Source organism: Stenella coeruleoalba, assembly GCF_951394435.1.
Source record: "Stenella coeruleoalba genome assembly, chromosome: 2".
In the NCBI taxonomy this organism is placed as follows: domain Eukaryota; kingdom Metazoa; phylum Chordata; class Mammalia; order Artiodactyla; family Delphinidae; genus Stenella; species Stenella coeruleoalba.
Window position 1 is genome coordinate 14,070,074 of NC_137147.1, and position 23,416 is coordinate 14,093,489.

The following is a 23,416-nucleotide window of genomic DNA, read 5'->3' on the forward strand; positions in this document are numbered from 1 at the left end:
AGATCCTGCAAGCTGTACGTTGTCCTCAGGGCTGCCACGTGGGGGAAGGAAGTGCTGCCGGAATAGATGCTGTCTTTTGTTGTTTTTGTTTTGGGGAACAGCTGCATCTTTGGAGCACCCGAAGTACAACTTTTCTTTCTGTTGTCTTAAAAGATTGATACCAGTGCCTTATAGATGCACTTATAAGTACTCATTATGTACTTATAAGGACATAACTTATCAGAAATGTAAATCACATCCTCCCTGTGGTGTGTGGACCCCACAGGCCGTGGAGACCTTTCCCCAGAAGTTGAGTGTAATTTAAGGCTGTGTTTATGTTGCCAAACAAATCCAGTGTAGATGACTCCAGCGGAAGGATGTTGGAGTTTAGCTCTTTCTCACCCATTTTAGAACATGTCCATCAAACCAAAGCCCTTTCTCTCCTAATTCCCTTTGAGAATTTCTTTAAAGTAGCACATGATTTTAAGAATCTCCTTGCTGCCGGGTGAATTCAGAGACGTGGGGTCCCACCTGGAGGGGAGAGGATGTAAAAAACATTGGGACAAACGTACACAAGTTGCCCCAGTTTGTGGGATTCTGTTTATCTCGGTACAGCCCTTTCTGTGGATTGTTGGAACCCTCTGAATGCTGAAGATTTGAAAACACTTCCAGGAGGCTGGATTTTCTCATGGAAGCAACATGATTTGCTGGAAAGATGGGGGCAGCTCAGAAGACTGTGGCTGGCTCTGCTTCTTGCTGGTTAGGATCTAGGGAAGCCCCTGTCTTTTCGGAGCCTGTTTTTCTTGGCTATAAACAACCTGAATCTTCTCAGATTCCTTCATCGAGTTGTTTAGGGCCACCTGAGATATTTGCTTGCCCTTCGAAATTTGCTTTACAAACAGAAAGGTGATGTTTTGTCTGCAGAGGGTCACGTGCCAGCAATGCAAATATAAAGTCATCGTAATAACAATAGTAACTTTTTCACTGTTTTTCATCTGACGTGAACGATTAAAGAAAACGTGTGTGTGAATGAGTGTGTGTGTATCAGAAAGCATTTGTATGCACACTCCCATTTAAGGATGTACATCACTTCGTACAGTAGATCATCCCCAAATTATTCGTGATTTGACTCGGAAATGTGTGATAGGTTTTCTTGCATCTGGTTACCTACCTACTGATGTTGGTCACGGGACTCTTACTTTGGTGGTGACACGCACGGGTTCCTGAGTCAAACTGAGGCAAGTTAGTTAACTTGTTTGAACCTTAACTTCCTTATCGGTAGGGCCATCCCACTACCCACCTTCTAGGTTTGTTGGGCGAATTGAACGAAATAATGCACATGAAATGCTAGCTTGGTGCCTGGCACATGGTCAGTTCTTGGTCAGCGTTCATGGTCATTGCCGTTACTACCGCCGCTACTCACGTGTGTGTAGCTTGAGTTCCGAGTTGGACTGACATTTAGGCCAAGTGACTCTGCAAGATCCTGAGTGAGTTAAAATTTCTTGTGTATAAAATTTCCATGGATAATCAAGGGCTGGCTGTTTTGGGAAACCTTAATTAGTCATTGTGGCATGGTCTGAGTGCGGTTGGTAGGAATCCCCGGGTATCCCTGGGCAACGCACCTAGCGTCCCTGTTTCTCCCCTCCCCCGTGGGGGGGATCAGATGCCGGCCGCAGGAGTCCTTCCCGAGATCCAGTTCGGGACTGAGGAAACGGTGGTCAGAGAGGACTTTTACACCGTGAGATGAAATGCGCTGTGTAGCAAGCCAGAGATACCCACCCCCGCCCAGGCGTTGTAATCAGGTAACTCAGAACCCTTGGCAGACTTTCTCCGAAGGTCCTGTGCTTGGCTATCAGGTCGCCTTGTGTAATTGTCAGTTATTAGGTACCCTCATGAGCTTCTGGTTGACTCTCTAGAGGGCTGTTCTCTGTGTTCTGCCCCTCGCGTTGCAGTGAGTTCTCAGGTGAGCTGAGAAGCACCCAGACGCAGGTGTGCTGTCCCAGGTTGCCTCTGTGGCCCTGTACGAATCTTCTAGGTCACTGTGCTTATGGCGCAGGTGAATCCCCATAGTGCCCAGTGCTCAGTTTTGACACTGGCCTTTCCGGGTGACACATATCACATTATCACCAAAATCAGCAGTTTGTGGGAGAGACATGCAGATACTGAGGTATCTGCCCTTTTGTGGGACCTCCCAGGAACACAATTTGTGAGGATGATATGATGATGAGGTTAAGGTTGATGATGATGAGGTTAAGGTTGTAATTTGCTTTTTAAATACAGTTGACCCTTGAACAACAGGGGTTTGAACTGCTCGGGTCTACTTTTGTGCAGGTTTTTTTCAGTAAATATATTGGAAAACATTTTGGACATTTGTGACCATTTGAAAAAACTTGCAGGCGAACTGTGTAGCCTAGGGATATCGAAAAAAATTAAGAAACATACAAAACACATGTTAATTGTGTATGTTATTGGTAAGGCTTCTATCAACAGTAGGCTCTTAGTAGTTGAGTTTTGGGGGAGTCAAGAGTTATACAAAGATTTTTGACTGTGCATGGGGGCCTGGGGGTCCGTGTCCCCCAAACCCTGCATTGTTCAAGGGTCAGTCATACTCAGAAATGGGCCTCAGGGAGACTCAGTGTGAGGCCAAGAGAGGATGTTTAGACACCAGGAAGCTCAGACCTCACCAAGGTTTTCATGTGGTTCCTAGGGTCCAGGTCAGCGAGTCTTTCTGGGGGACTCTGTTCACTTATATGTTTCTTCATCATTAATCGCAGGATCAGATCATCCTCTGACTCTATCTCCCCTCCCCTCTCTGCCTAGCGCTCTGTCAGGCGTGTGTTCCTTTGGCGTCCTGGACCAGCCACCTCTTACCTGCAATTGTCCTGGGCACCCTCTCCCTGTCCCGCAACAAATTCGGCCACTCCCTCTGCTCCCAGGGCCCCGTGGATTCTGTCTGACTAGCACCCACAGTAATATCAAAGGAATCTTACAGGGTCCTTTGATCATTATTGCTTCCCCCACCTGGGTCAGGGATGGTCTCAGATTTATCCTCGTAGCGGACGCTACAACATCAGGGGCCCAGGCTGTGCTCAGACACCATTTGTTGAAAGTGTCTCCTTTGCTGTTGGGGTGCTTGTGCTAGAATTTAGAGGCACTGTAAAGATAATTTCTCCTTCAAAGCGGGCCGAGTTGCTTATAGCAAAATACTGTGGCGAGAAGCTGGATTCCCAGCCTAGGAACTGCCAGCCAAGACCCCATGGGGACGGACCATCAGGGAGAGTGGGTGACTCGTTGGTCCCATGGCCAGTGGTCTACTCTTTAAAAAACCAACCAGCCAACCAAACCAACCAACTACCAACCCAGCGTGCGTGTTCTACTGAGAGGGTCTTTATGATTATTTAAAAAAAATAAAAGGCCGTGATCGTTAAGCTCCAGCCCAGTAGACACACAGCCTGTAACTGTAACTCTTACCTGGCCAGGCACATTTAACAACTCTTAGTTATGGAAATAAGGTGATCAAATTATATGTGCCAATTAGATAAGATCATATTGGAACATTTAAAAATAGATGAGTAACTATGGACAACCAGAAGATAAAGTGGCACTGGTGGGCCAGTTGTAATCCAACCACGGGTGTCTCTGTCAGACCCACGTGGGCCTTTGTCACCCTCCATAAACGTTACTGTGGTAATTCTCATTTGCCACGTTTGAATCACTTTTTAAAAAGTAGAGGTACCAGAAGGAGTGTAAGTTCGGTCCAGAGTTGGAGCTGGCTGTCATCTTCTCACCTCTCCATAGTGTGTTTATTAAAAATCCTTTCCTGGGTCTTGAACTTTTAAAATAACTGAGTTCTTACTTCTGTCAGTGTTCTGAATGGTGAGTTTTACCTCCCCTCCTATCCACGAGCTTTAAGTCAGTTTGCTTTTTAAATCGGGGGAAAAAAAGGCCTGAAAAAGGCAAGTTAATATATGTCTTTTATTCTCCCATGTAGCCTCTTTGCAATTTGCTTAACTTTTGCAGTTTTAACTTTAAGGTTGTAGATGTGATGCAAACAACTGTTATTTATAAATTTTAAAACGGAATATATCCACATTCCAAACAACTTTATCACGTACCGTCCTGTTTTATATATTTATATATAACCTGTTTTATATCGGTGACAAATAAAACCTTGTAAATTTGCTCATCTTTGTTTCTGTAATAAAGTTATTAGCAGTTAAGTGGTCATGTAGAATTTATTTATCTATCCGTATATCCTCTGTGTATGTGGTTGTGAGAGAGAGAGGGAGGGAGGACTGTTTGATGCCACGATATCTCGATTTCATTTGAGTAGTAATTTCACTCTTTGAAGTGGTGTAGCACGGCTGGTATTGCAAGTATATAAAACCACCAGCTTTTTATATTTCCTGTGTGTTTTGAGAGTGTATGAAGTTTTTGTAAACTTCTCTGTGTCTGTATTTCTTCTCAGCCTGCCTAAGCTAATACTGTGAGGTTTCAGAAAGGGAAGAATAGTTGACTCTTACTTGCTAAAGGGCCCCAAAGGACAGATTGGTGAAACTAATTGGGAGAATCCCAAGATTTAGTTGGATAAAAGCAGTGATTTTAAAGATGCCAATTCTTGGGCTTCCCTGGTGGCGCAGTGGTTGAGAGTCCGCCTGCCGATGCAGGGGCCACGGGTTCGTGCCCAGGTCCCGGGGGATCCCACATGCCGCGGAGAGCTGGGCCCGTGAGCCATGGCCGCTGAGCCTGCGCGACCGGAGCCTGTGCTCCGCAACGGGAGAGGCCCGCGTACAGAAAAAAAAAAAAAAAAAAAGCCAATTCTTTGACTTGCTGACTTGGAGTATCAGAGTGCGTGTGTGCGTGCCTGCCTGTGTGTGTGTGTGTGTGTTCCCTTTTCTTTATTAGAACTTACCAGCATAGAGTTTGACAGTATTTTTAAGTAAATGTCTTTTAGGTGTTTTGGTGATCATTTTATTATTGATTGTTGCTAGTGCGCTAGCTCTTGACTGCCTTTGGTAGTTGGAAAACAGTAGTCTAGAGAGTACCAAAAATAACTCATTTCAACCCAAACAAACACTTGCCAGCTTTGCCAGCCGCCATGAGCTGATGTGCTTCACGGTTTCCCTCCCTTTGGCCTCTCCTAACCCCCGGTGGAAATTAGAGGGATGAGCGGTGGAAGTCAGCATCATAGTGAGTGATAGAGGAGAGATTCCTGTAGAGCAAGAGCCATTGGTTGTAAACTTCAGTCAACTGGTGTCCTTCTGCCATTCCCACCCCGACCCAGCTTCACTTGCCAGGTTTGTCCTAGAGATCAATTTGGTTTTAGGCAGATCTTGGGGCCATTTTGGTTTTATTTAGGTGTTAATGCAAGGAAATGATTGACTTTTCCTGCACCGATTAAACACACACACAATCTGTCCAGCTTCTCCACTAGAGGTGAAGCATTTTCCTCATGCCTAAAAAGTTCCTTCCCCACCTGTGCCACCTGCATTCCCTCGTCCCCTTCTCCGTGGATGCTTGGTGAAGGGAGGGAGGCTTTCAGAGACAGCTGAAGCACGCTTGTGGGAAAGCCTCATTATAGAGCTCACGTGTCTGAATATCGTACAAGTGACATGTTCATCTTGATTTCCACCTTCCTAGCTTTTAGAATACATCTGTAAAGTGATAGCAAGATGATCGCGGGACTGGAGGAGAGTTGTGTATCTGATATTCAGAAGATGCAATGTTAGTGAGTTCGAAATAGTCAGAGGCTGTGAATCTCAGGGGCTCTGTGTCCAGCTCCCGATGCCCACAAGCTGGGCTGGTCCTCCAGGTGCCGGGGCTGCCCTCCCCGCCTGCAGGGCCGCTCCCCGGAATGAAGCTAGACTGAGGCCCACCAGGCCAGGGTCTTGAGAGAGGGATTCCTGTCTGGACCAGGTATGTAATATCTCTTTTCCATTCCTCCTTCTGCTTTTGGAAAACAAACAAACAAAAAAACTATTTAGAAAGCAAAGTGGGACATTTAAAACACTGCAAACAGTTTGGGAAATCCAACTGTCTGATGTGATTTCTTTTTAAAAATATCTTTCTTCTGGTGTAGTTGTCTATTTTGTTATGATGTATCTAGAAAAAAATTCTTTGTGATCAGTTTTGTTCTTTTTCCTTCTCTCCTCCTCTGTTTCATGTATTTGGCTAATTTTTCAGATCCTTTTCTTTTTTTTACTTCCTTTTTTTTTGGCTGTACCCACTTGCGGGATCTTAGTTCCCTGACCAGGGATCGAACCCATGCCCCCTGCACTGGAAGCGTGGATTCCTAACCACTGGACCGCGAGGGAATTCCCCAGATCCTTTTCTTAACAGTTTAAAATTTTAAAAATCCCCCTTGATGTTTTTAGATTATAAATTATAGAATTTTAGGACAAAAAGGGCCTTTAGGAATCACTTACTTGCTAAGCATCTTGTTGTGGTATGACGTTACTGGCACTTGTTAGAATAACTTTTCTTTGTTTTATTTGCTCTTTCCAGTTTCACCCAACTTCTCCTGTGACGTCCTTTGACAGGAAGTAGAATTAAATTAAGTGTCTTTTTCACGCTGGGTATGGTGTTAGGCGCATTTTATATGTTATCACCTTTAAGCCCAACAAGACTGGGAGAAGCCTGTTTTACGTCTAGTACGTAGGTGAAGAAACTGGCAGTCAGAGCTGACAAGAGGTTTATTCCCGGTAACACCACAGTAGGGTAGTGGTGTAGACAAGATCCACACAGGCGGATCCCTTTGTTGCTTGGGAGCCATGCGCGTGGTTGCATTCTGGAATTCTCCCTGGGAAGCCCTGGCATTGCCTCTTGCCCCCTCACTGGTCAGAGTCAGTGAGGAGTGTTTGCCTCTCACTGTTGACAGTCCCAGGGAGCCTGAACCTCAGAAAGCCAGACTCTGTCCTGGGGCTTTGATGGGAAAGTAAGAGGAGGGATCGGGAGAACACAGTCTCCAAGGGGCTGCAGTTTCTAGCGGGGGCAGCCTGGGGTAGGGGGGTAGCTGGAGGGGGCGTGGGCGTTGGGTGGGTCCACAGGAGGAGCTGGCCTGACAGAATATGTGTGTGTGTGTGTGTGTGTGTGTGTGTGTGTGTGTGTGTGTGTGTTGTGTCCTTGTGTGTGTGTATGTGTACAAGTGCGAGGTTTCAGCACCTTTGTGCCCCGCAGGACTCATCCTTTCCCTCCTCTGCCGACCTACACTGCATCGGCCAGCTTGTGCTGTCCTTTATAGTTGTGTATTGTTTGTCTTCCTCTGGAGGTTCTGCACCCTAAAGAACGGACCCTGCCTTGCGTCGTGGTTACAGGTGTTGTTAAGTGGCCTGCTTCAAAATGAGGCACGACAGCGTTATTCCCTAAGTCAGCTGTCTCCCCACCCTGTAGCAGGGCAGCGTGGAGGGTAGGGCCTCTCCACTCAGGAGGTGGCAGGTTTAAGGTCTGAAGGGTAGGGACCTCCCTTGGGAAGTACTGGGTTGCCACAGGGTCCTGGCACGCAGGGGCCTCGATGCACAAGGAAGCGACTCAAAGCAAGGAGCATCCTCAGAGCCTCGTATGCCTCCTGGCATCACTCCAGTGCCCACGTCTCTGCTTTGTTCTGTTTTGATCCTTTCATTTCTACCGTAGTACGTCTGATACAAAATGCTTCCTTCGGACCAAGGAAAGTACCATCAGACAGTGGAAAACAAATAGCCATGTGTGTTGGTTTTTTTTTTAAGACGAAATTCGCATTATTTCACAATTCGGCAAATACTCCCCCTCACAGGGCAGGGCCTGCGTGTTTTGGAGCTTGACGTCAAGGAAAGCGGGCTATTTAATATTTTACCATGATGATCAGGGGAGCAGTGTTCGTGGAGCTTTTATTACGTGCCACGCATAGGACTATCTCATTTAATCCTTGCAACGGTCCTGTGAATCAGGTATTATTATATCACTCCCATTTTATAGATGAGGAAGTTGAAGTTCAGAGGAGTTAAGTAACTTGCCCAAAGTGCCCAGAACAGAAAAATGGCAGTGTTGGGAAGCTAGGAAGGAGATGGGGAATTGAAGGTACGTGTGTACTAAGTAATCTGTAGTAACACATTCTCAAAGCATAGAGTTAGGAGCCCGTGGGATGATTTAGTCTGACCACCTAATTTATAGATGAGAAACTTGAGACCCAGAGAGGGAAAGTGAACTGGACATACACGTTGACTTTCAGAAGCAGTGGTGTTAGGTGCAGCTCAACAAATACTAATACGTGTACTCATCACTGATGGGCATACTGACTCCAGTGCGCGTCCGTACCTCTTCCCTCCCGCATCCCTGCAGATGGGCCCCTTTCCTGCCTTGGAGCACTTGACTTAGATCATCATTGGCATTCTCTCCCCAGTTCCACAGGACCCAGCCCAACTCTCTTAGCGCCTGAAGACTCCCCTTACCTGGTTTTAGGTTCCCAAACTACAGGAGCTTTGAGTCTGAACCCTGGGTTCAAGTGCAGAAGCTGTAGAGAGGGACCAGCCAACAGTGGCCTGTGTTTTTGTAAATAAAATACTGTGGAAGCACAGCCATGTCTGTTCATTTACTTCCGTGGTTGCTTTTGTTCTGCAACGGCAGAGGTGAATAGTTGCAACGGACCGTGTGGCCTACAGAGACTAAAAGTTTTTTTTTTTTGGCTGCGTCGTGTGGCTCGTGGGATCTTAGTTCCCCGACCAGGAGCTGAACCCATGCCCCCTGCTGTGGAAGTGCCAACTCCTAACCACTGGACCACCCGGGAAATCCCCACAAAGACTAAAACAGTTACTCTGATCCTTTAAGAAAATGTTTACCAGTGCCTGCTGTAGAAGAATCAGTTAATGTTAAACCTCTAAAGCCAGACCACCTCAGACCTACCTTTCTGTGTTCGTAAGCTTTTGCTATAAAGTTTGGGGTCATTGAGGGGACAGCAGAGGGAAGGGAGTGGCATATGTCCAGCAAGTTCCTTCAAGTACCTTAATCAGTAGCTCTTAATACAAAGACTCAAAGGTTGTATGTTCACCTGAGCACTGGATTTCCCCCTGCCTCCCAAACTTTGACCTAGTTACTCAAATCAAACCATTATTCTTCTCTTTTCTTTACCTGCCACTTCTAATCCATCGCCAGGTCCCATTGCTTCTGCAGATTACATCCCGAAGCTGCCCTCTCTTCTACGTCACTACTGCCACCTGGGCACGTCGGGCCTGGGCTGTGGCATCAGCTCATCATAGATCCCGGCAGGTCCTCTTCCACTCCCAACCCTTTTATGTTTCACACAGCAGCAAGTTCCTGTCTTCCAACTCACAACTCTCTTTATTTCCTTCACAGCAGACGGTACAGTCTGTCATAATCTTGCTTATTTGTTTCTTGACTTACTTACCGTCTTCTTCCCCCTCCAGAATCCAAGCTTCAAGAGAGCAGTTGCCTTATTGTATTGTTCTGTATTCACTAATGTACCCCCATGGTGCCTGGCATACAGTGGGTACCGTATGGGTGAGGGAACGGAAGAGGGTGGGTGGTGTTGGAAACATCTGTGGAAATGGCATATCAGAAGCATCAAAAGGGATTGTTTGGAATTGACGTGTACACACCGCTGCTATATTTAAAATGGATAACCAGCAAGGACCTAGTGTACGGCACAGGGAACTCTGCTCAATATTATGTAACAACCTAAATGGGAAAAGAATTTGCAAAAGAATAGATACATGTATATGTATCACTGAATCACTTTGCTGTACACCTGAAACTAACGCAGCATTGTTAATCATTATACTCCAGTACAAAATAAAGAGTTAAAAAAAAAGTGGGGGGCATTGTTTCAGAGTCACCAGAAACACGTATCCAGCTCCCTGCTCCATTTTGCCATGGGTCCTGCCTCATTAACCCCCATCCCCAAGCATGGTCCCTCCCCTGTGAATTGGGGGTCACATCGAGGGAGTCCTCCGTTACAGCTGGGAAAGGGCTTTATCCTTCAGAAGTGACGAGAAGGAAGAAAATGGAAACCATTGCTCTAGAAGGGTGTTTACTACCCGTTTTGGACCCAGATCCCCAGTAAGAAGTGTATGTTACTTTGTGATCCACTGTACACCAACACGCAGGTGTACTCACACACACATTTCACAAAATATTACTTTAGTACAGATGCTTTCTAAGCTGTTCTGTTTGGTTCTAGTCCTTTCCATGAAGGCAGTGCTGGTTGTGACCCATTACATTGACTGCGTGCCCCATTAATGTATCATGGACCACATTTGGTAAACAATGTTTTAAAATACGGTTTATCCTCAGAGACAACCTAGCGAAGAGACCTGCAGTGAAGGCCCGATGTTCGGCAGACTGACTAGTGCTACCATGCGGGTCTGCAGAGTTCCGGGAACAGGGAGAAATTCATGGCCTGCCAGGGATGCCCCTGGATCCAGACCTCTCAGGGAAAAACAAGTTATCCTTAGAAGTTAGATTTAAGATTTAATTTAGTTGCTATTCTTCTCTCTCTCTTTTTTTAAAACCCTTCTCACTAATCAGTTCTTTCTGTAATATAGGTTCTCCTGGTCTTTTTTTCGTGCTATATACTGATATTTTTATTGCTAACAAGGAATTGTCTGTTATTCCCCAGGTGCTTTTTAATTAAAACAACAACAACTTGGCTTCATCTGTATGTTTTTACTCCTCTTTCCTTTTCATATTAGTTTTCTCAAACTCTGTGTGTGTGTGTGTGCACACACCCGTGCTCATGTGAGAAAGATCTTCCTTCACCTCTCCCTTCCTTCACAGACATGTTTTTGTCTTAAATATATATATATTTATATATATAAAATATATAAAAACATTTATAAATATATTATATATTTATAAATATAGAAAATATGTATATTTGTATATTTTATAAAAATATATTACCTATATAAATATATATAACTATTTTTCAAAGATGAAAATGTGTCTGTGAATAGAAATCTTTCTTCCCTTATTATCTTGAATTCCCTAACATTTGATGGTGCACGAGCCTCACAGTTATTATGGTTCAACAAAAGAAATCCATATTCTTTAGATGAGATGCAGATAATTCTAAAAGCTCTGACCCTCAAACTTATTACACAACTCTAATCAAATTACACCCTTTTCTCCCCTGTTATGGGCATTAAATGTAATTTTTCCTGGCCGAATAAACTTGAGCATTCTCTGCTCTGCATAGTTCCATTTTAAAAGTTTTCAAGTCAACCTTCTTACTATTCTGAACTGTTACATGAAACCAACGAGAATGCTTGCAAATAAGATGCGGCGCCAGCCTCTTTCATGCTCCTTCCAAGCTCTGCCTGGAGCTCTCCACTGGAAAATCATTGGAGGGATTTGAGGGATCTCCAGTGTCCCCATAGGTGTGTCCTGAAGATGCCCTTTTGGCTTATTTTTTTTCTCTCTGGAAATTCTGAGTGTGAGATACTGAAATTAGTGTTTGGTCTGTGAAAATCTATCACAGTTCCAGACCACGCTCACCATAAAATGCAGAACTGATCAAGGTAGGAACCGTGATGATCCCAAGCTCAGGCACATTGCCTGCAGTGAAGATACTGGGAATGTGTGCTGACCAAGTGTGGAATTAAACCTTAGCTTGGTGATCACTGTGCGAAGACCCGAGCAAAAGAAAACTTCTAGTAGGGAAGTCAGAATTGGCTTCCTGAGCAAGGGAGAAGTAACATGGAGTGAGGGGTTCGTAGAAGGGTGATGGCGGGGGGTGGAAATAAAGTGGGGCGTCTTAGAGAGTAGCAAAGCTCTCCAGAGCACACTTGCTGAGCCGGGGCCAGTGGCGCTCCAGGAGATTAATACTTAGTCCTCACGTGGAAGGTCTGCTTGCCGGGGACCCCACCCACTGCCTCTGTTGGAATTTGGTGACTCTTTCATGATGGGAGAATCGGATGTGGAAAGCATGGTGCAGCCAGCTTTGCCTTCTTTCTTCTGTCCAAAAGGACCTGTTCGTGGTCCCCTCCGCCCTCCGCCATTTATCCAATGCCTGTACGTTCTCCACTGTTCTAGGTGTTTCCTGTCATGCTGGACCGCACACCTGTCTCTAAGGGGGTCTTTATTTTGCCACTGAGGAAGCCTGGACTTTCTAGGGGACCCTGATTTGCCCCAGGCCACAGAGGAAACATCTGTCTGGCTTTAGAACTCCCGTTCTTACTGTAGCTCGGCCTGCCTCTTGTACCTGGATCACTTAGCTTGTGATCGTCCCCGCACCCCAATCCTGCGGGGTTTCCCCCTTTTTCTTCTGGTAAATAGTAGCGTAGTATAATAAACAAGGTGCTAAGGATTAGGAGAAACCGCCTTCTCGGCTTATTGTTATTTCCCTTCATTTGTTTGTCATATTTTTATTCCCTGTAAGATTAAACGGCCCTACCCTGAAAGCCACCTTGATGAAAACAGAAGCCCCGTGTGGTTCCCAGAACCAGGGTGATCTCATTGCAGAAACGTGTGGGTTGCACCTGGGCCCTGGCCCTCCAACTAGCTAGTTGGGAGCCTTGTCTTCAAGGGGATTGGAAAGGGAGTCCCACTGGCACAGGGCTCCACAGGGAGCCTTTGATGGACTCAGGCCAGGACCCCTGCTGCCCAGGAGGTGACTGGCTTTTGTGGTTTGCTTTACGTTATCCAGATCTGGTAGTCACTGGTCTTCCTCCACGCCTCTCAGCATCTTGGCTTTTGCTTTCTTCTAAAAAGTGTGCCGCACAGCTTTTCTCCAAAGGACAGAATGGAAGGTCCAGGGCTGATCCTTGGTGGCCTGCCTGCTTTACCCGGAAAGTGTCATTAGTCCCCCTTCTGGGCTTGAAAATGTACGCGTGGAAGGAAAGACCACGTAAGGGTGCTGAGTTTTCTAAAATTGAAATGTTTCATTTCTTTAAACATCCGGGTGGTTAAACTGGGAGCTTTGGTGTTTAGCCCAGGCAGGTTGGCCTGACTGGGACTGTGTTTGGGGTCAGGCCTGCACTTGCGGGGCGGGTGGGGGGAGCAGTGGGGGAGGGGGAGCAGAGGCTCTAGCCCCGGATCTTGGCTTCGAGCAGTTCCCTGTGCTGAGTGCACTGGTGGTGTTGATAGTAAAGAATTTTAAGGGGTTCTGTGAATAAGTTTGTAAGTAAACTATCTGGTAAGCTGATGACTGAAATACAAATTTTTAAAACTTTAAAGATTTTAGGAATAATTTATTTTTAGTTCTCCTTCTAGGGGATTTTCTTGGACTTTGCCCCCTGCATAATAGTTAAACGATTTTCTTGTTTGCTTTCTAAATCTATCTGTAGTATGATAGTTGTGAAAATTAGAGAGTCGTTGGCTGGAAGCATGGGGTGGGTGTGGGTTTATATAATTTGACTTCTTTTCTCTCCAAATCAGTAAATGTTTACAAATGACCTTATCAAGCAGCTTGGGTACATTCGGTCACTTGAAAGCGAGCAGTCAGAACAGTGACTGCCTATCCTATCAGCCTGCCGCCAGATCCAGCGGGCCTCAGAGGCAGATCTTGCATGTGTTTTATAAAATGCTGCGTGCCCAGAACGAAAGCGTCCAACTGAAAGTGGGCCTCCGAGCAAGTCTCCCTCTTTCCATGGAACCAGTTTGTTAAAATTTGTATTTTAAAAGTTTCTGACTTCTGAAGATTCAGGTCTGGAGCAAAATCCAGAATGGAGGATATCAAAAAATAAGTACTGGATTCTGGCTAAGGTTTACCACTGCTGCCTGAGTTCTTTTGTTTCTTTGGGAAGGTCATTACAGAATTCCATTGGAAGCTTAAATAATGTCATTCTTTTGTTAAGCAGGAAAAAACAAGTGGATTACTTTTCTGTTTTTGTAAAGTGGCACCGGTATAATAGGGTTTGAAAACATAACCCTCAAATTTTTAAAGCAGAGACAGAGTTTTGAGGGTGTCCCTGCCCTCTTTTTCTCTCAACCCTTGATACCTGACAAATTTAAAACTCACTTTTTAAAGGGGATACATATGTTTTTCAAAGTTGACACTGAAAAATCATAAGGGAACTGAGGGTTTTGGTCAGCAGGATATGAAAATTACAATATTATTGTAGCAACATCACCTGGAAATAACATATTCATTTTGTTAAACTTAATGTGTATACACAGAAGCGCATTGCCTGGTGTTCTGTTGTCAGAGGACAATAGTACAGTAGTTAAGGCTGGCAGACAGTTAACAAAGAAGTGAGAGGCTTTTCAAAATAAGTAACTATGATGAGAGTTATACATCTACTTACTGCACAGTAGGTACTGTCTCTATATTAATCACTTTTGTATTTTATTGTTCTTTGCAGAGTATCGGGAAAGGGTCATTGTGGTGCATAGACCCAGAGTATAGACAAAATCTAATTCAGGCTTTGAAAAAGACACCTTATCACCCACACTCGAATGTGTTCAATACACCTCCCGCCTCTCCTCAGGCATATCAAAGGTAAGCCATTCAGACCTTTTTTGTTTTGGGGTTGGTTTGTTTGTTGTCTACTGAAGTTGCATAATTTTGGCAGAGACAGGCACTGAAACTAATTTAATAGGCTGTATGATTTGAAAAATAACTGTAGATAAATGAGAAAGAAGTTAAGTATTCTTGGAGGCATATCCAATTGTTTTTTCGGCAAACCTTACCGCTTCTGCTGCTTGGGACGAATGTGTCTCCTTCCAGAAGGCTTCGTGGTGGGTGGAATAATGTCTTCCTGGGTAGAAACATTTACAAAGGGAAGTTGTCAGCTTTAACATCTCAGAGTGTGGCCGTTTGCAGGGATGAGAGTCCAGGAGCGCGTCGGGTAAGCGATTCCAACTTGCCATCCTCCAAGCCAGAGTGTCTGCAGGTGTTTCACTGAAGGATGCACAGAGTTGTTGCCGCTTCCCGTCTCCATGTAGACGGTGCTCCAGAGTGATCGTTTCGTTGTGGTTACTTGGTGTTTGCCTCTTCAAGGAAAACAGCAAAGAACAGTACAGACTAGGATTGCCCCTCACATGCCCATTTGTTTTGAGACAGTGAGGTCACGGGTGCCATTTTTACAGAGATAGAATTGGAGGGGAGGATATGCAACCTGTCACTCAAAAAAAAATAGGTTACTAGTTTTAGTATTTAGGCTGAAAAAATAGCCCTATAAAACAGAACCAATTTTTAAAATTGATTTTCTCTTGCATAGTGTTTGGGTTTGAAATCTATCCCTCAGCTCTACAAAAAAAAGTTTTTTTTCTTTAATGTATAGAGATGTTTCTATTGTTACCCGTCAGTTAAGAGAATGATCCTTGGACTACAAGTTTACGTCAGTGAGGAAAGGCGTGAATTCATAGATGTCGGTAGTTTCACAGTCTGTGTCATTGCAGATTCTTTCCCTAGTCTGGTGTTTGTTCTGCAGAAGGGAGCACAAAGTGATCCTCTGAAACAGCATTAATGAAGTTCTTGTACATCTCAGTTGAGAAGCATTCCATCACAGGCCTTAGACAATCAGTCTTCAGCAAGAGACGGGGAGGAACAGCTGGGCTCTCTGAGAAGACTGCTGTATGTCTGCCTTCGCTAGGCGATTAGCGTGATGGTAGCCATAGCAACTGCAGCATCTCCATAGTAACACGTAGCCGAGACAGGTGCAGTTGCATCACAAGGCTGTTTGTTGCCTGGCAAAAGGACAGGCCATTAGTACTTAGATATGGGCTGTTGCCTTAGAAACAAATAACCCTACATAGCAACTACAGTTGGCTTGAAAGATTTGGGGGCAAAAAAGGTTGTAGCAGCTTTTGTCTATGTTCATAAAAATCAGTGGAAGCATACTTTATTGGAAATGACAACTTGAGGTCATATAGCTGTAGGAGATAACATGGGATTTTCCAAAGCAGCCCGGCCAGCATTGTAGAAATGTCCAGAAGGGCAGAGCCATATGCTTGGCTTTCTCCTTGTGGCCGTAACCACTCCCGAAATGGGAGAAAACTGGGTTTGGAGTGGAGACTTACTGATGTGCAGGGTTGATGGGGGAGGGGATGACCCTCATTATTGGAATAATTCCCAGATTCTCATGTTCCTTTGTCATCCTGCTCCCCTCACCCTCCACACCCCACAGAAAACCCTTCACTTTCCTCCCAGTTTGTACCTCGGAAGTATTTCGTATCCTTTCGCTTCTAAGAAGTTAAGAACATAAGTGTTACTCACTGGGTCACATCACTGGTTCATTTAGGCCAGTATTTTGTTGCCAAACGCGACCCCAAGGGAAACACAGTAATTATTTAATAATTTGAAGGATTAGAGTAGAGCTCTAGAGGTTGCCAGAGGGATGCACGCTCAGGCGACGGGCTTTGTGAGCTGGCCTAAGCCTAATGACTTCATTTGATTTTTTAATATAGGAATAAAAATGCAGATGAACTGGAACTTTTGTCATGAAAATAATTTCCAAACGAAAACTTCAGATCCCAGTATGTCACATCCAGTTCCTCTTCTCCCCGTTGACTGAGGGGAAAAAAAAAGTTTCTGCCTCTGCGCATGCGGGAGCTTAGATTTCACCTCCATAAAGATTACTGGATGTGGAGTGAGAAGACAGACCAGATTTCAGCCTGCCTCTTCCATGTCTTAACTCTAAGAACAAGTCACTTTCTCTTTCCCGGGGACTACAGTTCCGTCATCTGAAAGCTTAGTATCCTGTAGTGTGTAAAATTGTACTAAGGGTCCTAAATGCTGGATGATTGTATAATATTCGTATAGCTGACAGTGACGTAGTCAGTTCCGTTCTAAGCCATCGGGCCACTTGTGGACGTGACTTAGGGAAGGTGGAAGTGGGACAAAGCGAGTCATTAAACAGGGACCACAAATGATGACCTGACACGATCTGGCTGGGTCCTCTGTGATGCAGGGAATCACCTGTCTGCCCCGCAGGATTGCTGTGAGGGGCACCTGGGAAGCGCTTGGATTTCACAGAGCTGGTACTTAGCATGCTGAAGATGGTGATTATACTAGATGGGTGGTTATTGCTAGCGCTTGCAGGTGTGCTTGGCAAGTAGCGCTCTGAACCAAGCTGCAGGTGGCTGGAAACTCTGCAGGGAAAATGAAGCATCTGAAAACACTGACCCCGAAACCTTGTTCACGTCCAAATATGATGCTCAGTACTGCCGCACGGAGCTTGTGCCTCTGTTTTCCAGCATACCCTTTTGAATATTTGTTAGAAACATCACTGTGATCTCTGTCTTCATCTTCACTGTGTGATGCACTTTGTTCTTCCTGTGTGCCGTGTCCAAATTTCCCTTTTTTAGAAGGACATCGGTTATACTGGATTAGGGGACTACCCTATTCAGTATGATCTAATCTTTTTTTTTTTCTGTGGTACGCGGGCCTCTCACTGTTGTGGCCTCTCCCGTTGTGGAGCACAGGCTCCGGACGCACAGGTTCAGCGGCCATGGCTCACGGGACCAGCCGCTCCGCGGCATGTGGGATCTTCCCGGACTGGGGCACGAACCCGCGTCCCCTGCATCAGCAGGCGGACTCTCAACCACTGTGCCACGTGGGAAGCCCAGTATGATCTAATCTTAACTAATTACATCTCCAATGACTCTATTCCCAAATAACATCACATTCTGAGGTACTGGTAACCAGGACTTTAATGTGAATTTTTTTTTGTATGTTGGAGGGGGAACACAAAATTCATCCCATCACAACCCTTTTCTTAAGTAAGGCATTTCACTAATAAAAATATGGAGAAGCAGAAAGTAAGGAAGTGTTCAGAAAACAAGGATGTAAAAAGCCTACCAGAGCCAACCTGAATTTGCTCCCCGTGGCCAAAGCTGGGACAATATGAACAATAAATAAATAACATAGCATTGGGATATAACCCCAAATATAAAATACCTGTCTGTGAATCCATACTGATATAAATAAATGCTCAAATAAATAAATGAGAGTAGAGACAAATTTCCCGTACGGAAGAATTCTAAATAATTTATGTAGATATTCATCCATTCAAGGAGTGGGTGTTTAACTCCCCACCCCTTGAGTGGCTGCACTTAATGACTTACTTCCAAAAAGCAGAGTGTGGAAAGGGGGTGGAAAAGGAAGTTTATGGTGGAAAACCTGGCAAACACTACCTTGGCCAGGTGGTCAAAGCTAACAGCATCTATGATGTGAAGTTGACAAGATGTGCCCGTGATAACGATGTCAAGAAATTATCACTTCACCTTTGTTGTCCTCCTCCCCCAAATCCCTAACTTCTCTGTAATCAGAGAAAAACATTAGGCAAGGTTTTGTCCCCAAGGTGGTGCGACGGGGGTGGGGGGGGCATTCTTAAAAATACCTGACTAACTGTCTTCAAAGCTGTCATGTCATCAAAAACAAAGAAAGTCTGAGAAACTGTTACAGACCAGAGGCTACGAAGACATGGTGAGACATGGTGACTAAATGGGTAATGGGATCTCTTGGATAGGTTCCTGGAACAGAAAGAAGACATTAGGGAAAAACTAGTGAAATAAGAATAAAGTGTGCAGTTAATAGCAACGTATCATTGTTGGTTCCTTAGTTGTGACAAATGTACCATAGTAACCTAAGATGTTAACCTTGGACAAACTGAGTGTAGCGTCTGTGAGAACTCTCTGCACTGTCTCTGTAACTTTTCTGTTCAAGAAAAAGCAGTCCCCGATGCGCAGACTAGTTGAGTTTATCAATTTAAAATAACCATGTCCCTTTTGTTGTAATGGAAAGTGAAAATCACTGCATCGCTGAGCGGTTTGCCCGACCCATTTGGAGTCTGTCTCTATCATGTTACGAGACAACTGAAGAGCTCTTGCTTTTACCTCATTCTCCCTAGGATCTGCTGAGCCGTACAAGGGGCTTGGCTGTAAGTTGGCTCTTACAGTTCTTGGAACTCTATTTCTGTGAAATGACGCTCAACTGTGCTTGGTAGGGTCCCCGAGGTCAAGCGGCCCGTGCCAGATCAACTTCTTTTTGTTCCCAGCTTTTGCCAGTGTGACTTTCAGACTCTAGGTCTGGAAGGAGGAGGGAGGATGGTGTAGTTGGGTTTCTTGCCCATACGTCTTCAGAAAAGTGCTATTATCTGGTTTAATGGTTTTGTTGCCTATGCCCCTCTTTCGTGGACGTGGGATTTCTCATTAATGGATATGCACATTTTAGTGCTTTTGATATAGATATTGCCAATTTGCCTTCCAGTTTTAGACTCTGTTCCAATCTACACTCCCTCCAACTTATTAGGAATTTTCCCTTTTCTAATCTTTCTCCGTGTCTGATGGTTAAATAAACAGCTCCCCAGTGGGTGACCTTGACTTTTATGATTTTGATACTGTATAGTGGGGGCCCTTAAACTTGACAATACTCAATTCACACCCCTTAAATAGTGGGTACCCCAAAACAATGTTTATGACAACAGATTGTTTTCAAAAGTTATGTATAGGGTCTTATGTAGCATCCTCTCTGGGATAGGCACCAATCCAAAATCAGTTGACAGAAAAAAAGTTTCAATCATCTGTCACCATAGGCGGGAACAGGTTTTATGATGAATCAAACAGGATGGGTTATAGAGAGTTTCTTGGATGATCATTTTTTCAGAGAAGGGAAATTTAGTAAAATATACCTAATTTGGGAGCCAGAGCCACTATAGTTTTATGCTTCCTTGGTACCTCCAAAGAAATCTCAGCATCTTATATGCCTCTGGTCTATGTGATGGGGCAGCCATGGTTGGGCTTTGGAGGAACATAAACCCTGATTGAGGGGACTTCTGTTGCCCAATGCACCTTTCACTTTTTGCTTAAATATCTTTAAAAATAATGACAATGTATTTTATATTTTATATACAGTATTGTAGCCTAACATGTACAAAGTTAGAAAAATCCATAAGACTTTTATTTGCTGATCTAGGTCTGAAGATTTATTTTTTGGATGACTTTAAAGTTTACAGAGTCAAAACATTTCAAGAAAGTTTCTGTCGCTCTCACCTTTTTTTTTTTTTTTAAAGAGAATTCCGAACATTTAAGCTTATCATTTAGCTCCTTATGTTTCTTTTTGCTTCTTCAGAGCAGTTTAATGAGCCGCAAAAGATACGTTAATGACCTCTCCAAAGGTTTTGGCCTTTCAGATATTGAGGGTCTTAATGAAAATGGCTGATTTTAGTGCTGACTCACCAAAAGGTTTTATTTTTATCCTGCCTGCTGCCCTATTCATGTGCTTTGAGCTTATTCTTTATAATTTTTAAAAATGCCTACATAGCAGAACTATACTGCTAAGGATATAGAAATTGTACAGAGTGGTCAGTATATGTTTGAATTAAGGAAATCATCAGGGATTCCTCACCAGGTAAGTAAGCATTGGCCGAAGGAGAGACCTGATGATGGCAGATGGGGGATTGCGTTGGGAGGAGGTAGGGAAGGTGGGGTGTTTAGGGAACTCATCCTTTTAGACAATTAAAAGATTAGAAAATCCTGACAATGTTAAGCTTGTTAACATAACCATGTTAATTCCCCCACTAAAATGCTGAATTTGTACACAGCAAGGAATAGCTTATTCATTGCTTGGATAACATCCAATAATTTTTTAACTTATAAGACATCTTTCATTCCAGTTATTCAAAGTGGTATGCATTTAATTGTTGGCAGAAGTACTGCAAAGCCCAAATAAAATCAGTTTTAACTTGTATTAAAGGGGTTTGTTAGATTGTTGTGTCATCGCAACTTTTAATTCAGTCAAGTATAAAGAATGAGTGTGAGGATTTAGATTAGTTACATCATTATTACACATTACACACCTTATATTTACTTGTAAGCGACATATTTGATGGAAACCATGAATAGTTTTTTAAAAGCTCCTCATATACAATACACTTACTTGTGTAAGTGTAATTAAAAAGGGTGAGGTATTAGCTATGTTGAAAGCATATGCGTTAAACTGCAACATTATGCTTAATTTTTTAAAGGACAATATTCTTTTAAATTTTAAAAATCTTTTAAAATCAGTGTGAAGCTTCATTGTGCTAAATATATTGAAGAATGTGCTAAATTAATGTGGTAAAATGAATATGGGATTGAATGACAAGATTTTCTAATCATAGTAATTTGAAGTACAAACTTTGTTTTGTTAAAAAATTGGAGGAGACATAGAAAAGGCTTACAAATTTAGGGGTTCACTTATATATAAAAAACAATGCTCATTTACAGTGTGAGCTTTAAAAATCCATTAGTTAGCCATGATTTTCTTTGCATATCAAATCATATTGTCTCTTGACTTCCATTCTATTTTCTGAGTTTGTCCCGGAATATTTTTAATCTCAGCATTTTACCTGCAGTATGCTGTCCATTGTACATTTCATCCTCCCTTATTTTATTTAAATGGAAAATAGTCTCTGTTATCTTTGAGCTCTTATGTACTAGGTGTATCGTATGAATATAGTGCCCAGTCATCCAATTTCATCCTGTTTTCACACTCACTTTGAAAGTTGAATGTTTCAGCAGCTATCTATTTTACTCAGGTGCGGAGTGAAACTCATGGCCAAGAGAGAGCCAAGCTGAGTTCTTTTTCATCCTCTGAACTCTTGGGGTGCCCTCAGTCCCTGGTTGGTATTCTGTCAGCAGAAGTGTTAGGATCTCTTTAAATCTGCTACTGGTAAATTTCTGTTGATCTAACTACTGAGATAATGGATGACAAAGGGGTTCTGTGTCCCTGATTCCTGGTTAGAAAGTTGAAGTGTTGATGGACTCAGCAGGAGTCTGGGGTCTTTACCGATTTGCTTCCTGTTTATTTGCATCTCCAAATAGCCAGCAGAGGACCTGGCAGATTCCTGGTCAGAGCATCTTAGGGGCCGACCTGCATTCTGCATGTTTGTCAACCCCCTCACCTTCTCGGAGGGGGAGAAATTGATCTCCATGTTAGAAATATGAAAGAGCTGTCAAAAACGCATGGAATCAGTGATGTACAACATGAGACAACAGACTGCACACTCTGTTTTGCAGGAGGGTAAAATTGGCAAATTAAAAAAATTTTTTTATTGGAGTATAGCTGCTTTACAATGTTGTGTTAGTTTCTACTGTACAGCAGAGTGAATCAGCCACATATATATCTCCCCTCTTTTTTGGATTTCCTTCACATTTAGGGCACCACAGAGCATTGAGTACAGTTCCCTATATAGTAGGTTCTCATTAGTTATCTAAAAATCGGCAAATGTTTCATCACAATAGAAAATTAAAAGCAACCACTGCCATTTGTAAGACTCCTCTTTCTCCAACTTCTGGTTACACTAAACACTCCTGGATTTTATAGACTGAAAAGGAGGGGGATTAAGAAGTAGAGGCCTGATATAATTAGATTAGACAGTAGAACCCATCATTCACAAAAGATTTGAGGAAGGAAGAATGGGGGTGGGGAGAATTCGTGTACTATAAGTGCGTCAGCTGTGAATTAATGTTGGTCAAAAGCGTACTGTTAAGTAGTTTCAGGTTATATTAATAAAAGGTGAGTATTTGAACAAGTGATATGATGACCAGTAATTCCCACTTTCATTGTAGACCAGACCTCACTGCGAAGTTTCTGACCAGGTGGGAGGGGGACTTTAAGATAATGAGAAAAGCAGTGAAGCTGGTGGAAGAGCTGGAAATGTGTGATCTGGAGAAAATACTTTCAGAAGATCAGCATGCCAGCCGTATTCAACTTCTGCTAGGAGGGTTTTGGGTCCAGTGGGTTGAAGTTATAGAAGGAAAGATTTGGGCTCACTTAAAAAAGATCTCTCCAACAGAACAGCATCTAACAATGCCAGACACATACCAGGATCTGGGTAACTGTTTGGATGGGTAAATGTTTGGGTGGGTGGGTAAGTGTTTGGGTGGGTAAGTGTTTGGGTGGATGGGTAAGTGTTTGGGTGGATGGGTAACTGTTTGGGTGGGTAAGTGTTTGGGTGGATGGGTAACTGTTTGGGTGGGTAAGTGTTTGGGTGGATGGGTAACTGTTTGGATGGGTAAATGTTTGGGTGGATGGGTAAGTGTTTGGGTGGATGGGTAACTGTTTGGGTGGGTAAGTGTTTGGGTGGATGGGTAACTGTTTGGGTGGGTAAGTGTTTGGGTGGATGGGTAACTGTTTGGGTGGGTAAGTGTTTGGGTGGATGGGTAGGTGTTTGGGTGCGTAAGTGTTTGGGTGGATGGGTAACTTTGGGTGGTTAAGTGTTTGGGTGGATGGGTAAGTGTTTGGGTGGGTAAGTGTTGGGTGGATGGGTAACTGTTTGGGTGGGTAACTTTTTGGGTGGGTGGGTAACTGGGTGGGCAAGTGTTTGGGTGGATGGGTAACTGTTTGGGTGGGTAAGTGTTTGGGTGGGTAAGTGTTGGGTGGATGGGTAGCTGTTTGGGTGGGTAACTTTTTGGGTGGGTGGGTAACTGGGTGGGTAAGTGGGTGGATGGGTAACTGTTTGGGTGGGTAAGTGTTTGGGTGGATGGGTAACTGTTTGGGTGGGTAAGTGTTTGGGTGGATGGG

General features: G+C 43.9%; 1 protein-coding gene across 7 annotated transcripts in view; it reads left to right on the plus strand.

Moving 5' to 3' along the window:
- Positions 1-23,416, plus strand: part of FOXN3 (forkhead box N3) — a 402,973-nt gene that overhangs the window by 206,092 nt on the left and 173,465 nt on the right. For all 7 annotated transcript variants that reach the window (XM_079914685.1, XM_079914683.1, XM_079914684.1 and 4 more), the window contains one exon: positions 14,271-14,407. In XM_079914685.1, the coding sequence (XP_079770811.1) occupies positions 14,271-14,407 (137 nt within the window). The remainder of the gene's footprint in view (positions 1-14,270; positions 14,408-23,416) is intronic.